The sequence below is a fragment of the Octopus bimaculoides genome, chromosome 8 (genome assembly GCF_001194135.2).
Source record: "Octopus bimaculoides isolate UCB-OBI-ISO-001 chromosome 8, ASM119413v2, whole genome shotgun sequence".
Classification (NCBI taxonomy): domain Eukaryota; kingdom Metazoa; phylum Mollusca; class Cephalopoda; order Octopoda; family Octopodidae; genus Octopus; species Octopus bimaculoides.
The window spans coordinates 25,335,029-25,340,983 of NC_068988.1; the positions used below are offsets into that span (position 1 = coordinate 25,335,029).

Consider the following 5,955-nt stretch of genomic DNA (forward strand, 5'->3'; position numbering starts at 1 on the left):
TATATATATATATATATATATATATATCCTCCTTCAAACGAGCCCACAACCTGCGTGGCCGCCTGGTCTACAGTTTTTTTCCCTAATCCCACCTCCCCACCTGGCTCGTTCTCGTGCTTCCGCCCACGCTGTCGCGACCTTAACTCTACAACACCACCATCATCACAAGTACCCATCATCCACCCTATCATATCACTGACTCCTTTACATGCACTTCTAACTACGTCATTTAATGCATCTGCTCTTTCTCTCCTTCTAAATACATCGGTGAAACGGAAGCCGCTTGGCTGACCGGTTCGGGGAGTACCTCCGATATCGGGAATAACTTTATAAGGTTTGAGAGGAAAGAAGGGAAGAAGTGCTTCAGCGACAAAGTAATTAGTAGCTTGTGAACAACATCTATATTAATTTGTAACCTTTTAGGTAATTTAGTATATTCTTGATACTGCTAAGGCGGCTTTCTGTAGAATCAATCTATCGTCATATAATTCTTCAAACTAGAATATTGTTTCACATAGTTCTAAGTATTTATATAGTAAATGATTTAGCCTGTTACAAATTATGACACAAATATACAATATGTGATATGAGTTGATTATATCATGGTTAAGATTATAATTAAAACAATGAACTATCAAACTGTCTTTCTGAATTCTGAGAAAAATCCGTTTCGTTGCACTCGCGAACTTAGTGAATATAATACTTTGCTTATGATATTCATATAAGATTCCTATTCAGCCCAAGTAGTTGATTTGTGTCTGAGCTTCTTTTAACACGCCTACTATGTTATTAAAAAAAACTAATCTTCAATGTATTCAATTGATGTATTAAACAAACAATCACATTTATTATTTTTCATTAAAATGGGAAAAGAGAATAATCTTATTAACAAGTGATAATTAACACTCACGGTTACATAGTGGTAGAGATCCTGACCACTGTCCATTTAGCTGGCACTCTCGCACAGGATTGCCGATCAACTGGAAACCTTCATTGCAAAAATATGTCACTTTTGCGGGATATCGGAAATCTTGACCTTCCCGTCGTCCATTGGATACCTCTCCCGGATACTTACAATCTAGTTTACAGTTGAAAATACAATGCAATTTTAGATGCGAAATTTAAAATACATAATGCAAATACAGGCAAGTAAATAAAACAAAAAAAATCAGTTTGTGAAAAAACTGAAGATAAACCAGTGTTAATCTGTAAAATGGAAGCAATATTTAGCATAATTTACAATTTTCCATTGGGTAAATATTTGGCAACACAGTATCTTTCAGCGTAGTTTATTGCACTTTAGTCAAAGGTTCAATATGAGCGATTGGAGACTAGCCATTTTTCTGAGTTTGCTGTGTACTCCTTTAAGCATTCAATATTTGTTTCATGCGATAATAAAATGATGAAAAACATTTGGCTTGTTTCACTTTCTTTTTTGAAATGTATACATTCTACACTATTTTGATGTTCGCGAAAATATGTATTTGGAAGCCCTTTTAAGGCATATATTTTAATGTCTTATCTCTTTGGTATACTTAAAAAATATTGATCGAATGATTATGGGAAATGTGTACATAATCTATCATAGCCTATAAATTTTTACCTCGCAAATTAGTAGATCATTCTAGAATTACTTCCTACAGTGTTGTTCCATTCTCATAGAATGGCAGCATATTTTTATTTTTACGACAGTATACTTTGGAATATTGCCATTCTGAGTCCAATTTCACCTTATACTTCATTCTAAGATCGATAAAATAGAAACCAGAAATTTTATTTGTTAAAAGATTTATGAACATAACTTGCAACGAAATTTAGGGTAAAAACCACTGTGCTTTGAAATATACCAATCGAAATATATTCGCCGGCTTTATATAGGTTCGATTATTATGTGTAACCAACAACCTTTTGCTGTTATATTGTATCTACTTACCTGTTTCGGGCTCTGTAGCATCAGATTCTGAAAGTAGAGGAAGAACAAGTGGTTTGCACTTTATTTGATATAAAACAAAGGAAATTTTAGAATATGCATTTCGTGTCTTTACGTAATTTATAAATATGAATAAATCGTTTTTTAGCGAATTTTATTATAGATCCTTTATAAAGAGAATCATGTAACTCATGGTGAATTCTTAAAAATATAAACAAATCAAACAAGTGAATTGTTATTCAACATTAAAGATAATCTATTATTGCATTAGTAGAAAAATATCAAACGTTACTTCGGGCAATTTTACAGTGCTCAATTCCGAAAATATAATGAATATATGTGATTAAGTAATAACATCGAGGGACAGCTAACTCTATAATAATGATGAAATCATCTTAGGTAGATATATTCACGTAGACATATAGATATGTTTCCATAATATAATGCATGGATAGTCATAAAAAAAGAAACAAAAATACCCATATTTACAGCAATATCATCCCGGTTTTAACTTAAAACTAAATGTTATAAATTACTTTTTGAAACTATGAGCGTTTGTAATTATTTTCTGCTCTGGAATGTGATTGTAAAATATTCCTTTATTCATTCATTGTATAACGTAACATAACCTTGAGAATTACTCTAAGAGCGTACAGTGTTTTTGCTATTATTGATCTAAACTGAAATAAATTCAATTGTAAATAAAAGATTTTTGTGGAAGCAATTCATCTGATTTTTTTCTGATATTCACATGTTATACCTACATGGAAAGAATGCTATTTATATAATGAAGACATATGAAACCGTCAGCTAGAAATTGTATCTTCAAAGATGTCAGTCTATAAGCGACAAAAACATTGACATCTTATGTCGTATGCACTTAAGCTTTAAACATTTCATTAAAAATATATTGTTCACATATCGTATTTTAGAAAAATCTTTTTATCATGATGCTCAATATGCTATAATTTTCTACAACCAAAGATCTGTACATATATATTATTGTTTTACATGGCACATAAACAGAAATGTTAACATAATACTCATAAATGCATTAAAAACGTTATCATTCGCCATCGTGTGTTGGTCATAGCGATATCAAGTATATATTATAAACTTTATACTTGCTCCTTGTCTAATCATACAGTCATACATTTCTAACACACATTTTCATTTTCAGCACCAGACAGGAAAATTACTTCTATGATTTAATTGGTGTTCTTCTTATGGGTTCCTCTTAACAACTGCTTCGGCACCGGTACAACCAAACGGTTTCTAGCTACTTTCGTCCATTGCGCTTCAGTGAAACACGAACGATTTGCACCTAAATCGAGTGTTGTAACGTTCTTTCGTTCATAGTGTGTGATATGATTTTTAGTGATCTGGTGTCTATTTCTGCAGGCATTGTGATCGTGTTGAAGCTTTCTCAGTGGATCTTATTCATCAAAATTTTAGAACAATGATATCGGAAAACGTAATCTAATTTAGATACATTAATTCGATAATGGATAACGGAAGACCAGAAGACCGTAGTGAAGTGGTCTGGATTCATCGATCATGTCTCTGCATGGGAAATATGACATGTATCTCGCTAACTGAAGCTTGTTACAATAAGAGTTACATTGAAATACATTTAGCTCGTTGAAACCCATGCTGAGTCTGGCAACTATATTTCAACAGTAAAGTTTTGATAATATTCTATTGACATATGCTTATATCAATGGTTTCTAAATACTTTGGATCAAAAAGAAAACAAGATCACCAATATCCAGCTGAAAGTCTTCATGGCAATGTTATAATTGCATCAAACTGTACATCCTATTGTACATTTACAAGGAGTTTTAGAGCAACAGTATTTTAAGGAAAACTAGTTGTATGCATATCGACATATATGTTATGGCAAATGTTTATCGTCCCACGTAATAATATTTGTTACTCTCAGTTTTGGCCCTCATGTTATTTCCACATGCATAAAATAATTAAACGCTTGAATCCCACAACAGGACTAGTGAGATTCTGATATCGTTCGAGTGTTATTGAAAACCAGACGAAACTATTAATTATAATTTAAAGGGTTGCTTTAGCCCCCAGTTGAACACAAAGTGCATGATACATTCTATACGACTAAAATTTATAATCTTACAAGAATTTTTTTTAAATGTACAAGTTTGAGTATGTAACGGGAGACGTTGCACTCATCATGCTAGAAACTGGCTATTTGCATAGGTGAGTAAATATCGCATGACAAGCACAATACCATGGCATAAAGTCAACCCAAGCTCATGTGAATGTCAACAACCTTCAATTATACTTGACAGTACCGTAAAAATAACGGCAATAGAGCACAATCCATATTAAGTCTGTTGCTAGTAGATATATATGTTTGCCTGTGCATACATCACAACGTTCAAGTGTCTGAGACCAGATACTTTGGCATATTCTCTCTAGATAAATTCCAAGTTCGCGTTAAGACAATTTGTTTAGCAGTCACGATTAATGGTCTCTGAATTTCACTGTGAAATTCAAACTGCATCAATTCAATCTGCTTGACAAAACAATGAAGCAGTTTTCCGATAATATAATCCGCAGTACAATACATATTAATATTTGCACATAAATACACATCTCCTAACAAACATCTACAGACACACATAAGTGCTATTCCCCACTCATGGGGAATTGCCTGTATCTTTACGGTTTGGTTGACTACAATACCCTTCATATCCTTTATATATATATATATATAATTGAGTGAATGCATAAATATAATTATAGACATAATGCGTATTTCTATATATGTCTAAATATACATATATATATATATGTGTGTGTGTGTGTGTGTGTGTGTGTGTGTGTGTGTAGATAGATATATAGATATACGTATATACTCTCACATACATGTGCGCTCAACCATGAATACACATATGCATACATACGCACGCACACACACATGCAAACATTGAGAAGTATAAGAAAACCGACGTTAGTAGTTGCTTAACTGCCTAAACAATGCATCAGACGAATTCACAGATATAAGATGTGAAAATATTTTTTTTAAAGAAGACATTAGATACGGATTCTTCATTAGTCACTTAGCATTTTGAAACAGAAAAAATGTCAAGTTTTCTAATGTGCTAAAGCAGGATTAGCATTATTTTCAAGAAAATTAATTAAACATCTAAGAACATATAATTAATTGTATGTTATTCCAATACCGTAATAAAAAGCGAAGCGAAACAAAGATATTGTAAAAGCGAATAGAATGACAATGAATGGATATATCCTGCAAAGAAAATCTAATATAAACGATTTGTTTTAAAGCAGTACTTTAATATATAACACATTTCTTCAAGGACGCTTAAAGCTATCTCTAGTTGAATTTTTGATTATTCAATGTTTTCGCAATCTTCACGGACTATTCTCACCGAGAGCATAAATGATTGAGACACATTTTAATTCATTTCTAATAAAGTCATAACAGATTAGTCATGTAAAATATGCAAACTTTTAGCAAAAGTTATGTGCAAAAGTATGTTGATAACTTTCACAGATGCGCAAAAGTGAACTTTATATACGCACACACATATACAAATATCTACGCACATATATTTATGTGCGTGTATCTTTGATTTTTTAACTGTTTTAATCATTAGAATGCAGCCATGATGGATCATCACCTAGAATTGATTTTAGTCGAATGAATCGACCCCAGCATTATTTTTTTTAAAGCCTGGTACTTATTCTATCGGTCTCTAGTGCCGAACTATTAAATTACGGGGACGAAACACACCAACAAACACTCACAAAAAGACATACTTTACATTATGTATATATACATTATATTCTCAGCGCAAAGAACGCTACTCGAGTACATTGGAGCAACGTGAGTAGATTGTGTTCAAGAACATAACGCATCACCCAGTCCAGGAATCGAAACCACAATTTTACGATCATGGTTGCAACACATTGGGCCACACAAAAATACTAAATATATAGGCATGATGTAAATGTATATATATATATAT

The 5,955-nt window shown here is 32.4% G+C and overlaps 1 protein-coding gene across 6 annotated transcripts in view; it reads right to left on the minus strand.

The window, feature by feature from the left end:
- Window positions 1–5,955, minus strand: part of LOC106881627 (protein lev-9) — a 421,933-nt gene that overhangs the window by 135,544 nt on the left and 280,434 nt on the right. For all 6 annotated transcript variants that reach the window (XM_052969987.1, XM_052969993.1, XM_052969992.1 and 3 more), the window contains 2 exons: window positions 1,934–1,960; window positions 911–1,078 (listed from right to left, as the gene is read on the minus strand). In XM_052969987.1, the coding sequence (XP_052825947.1) occupies window positions 911–1,078; window positions 1,934–1,960 (195 nt within the window). The remainder of the gene's footprint in view (window positions 1–910; window positions 1,079–1,933; window positions 1,961–5,955) is intronic.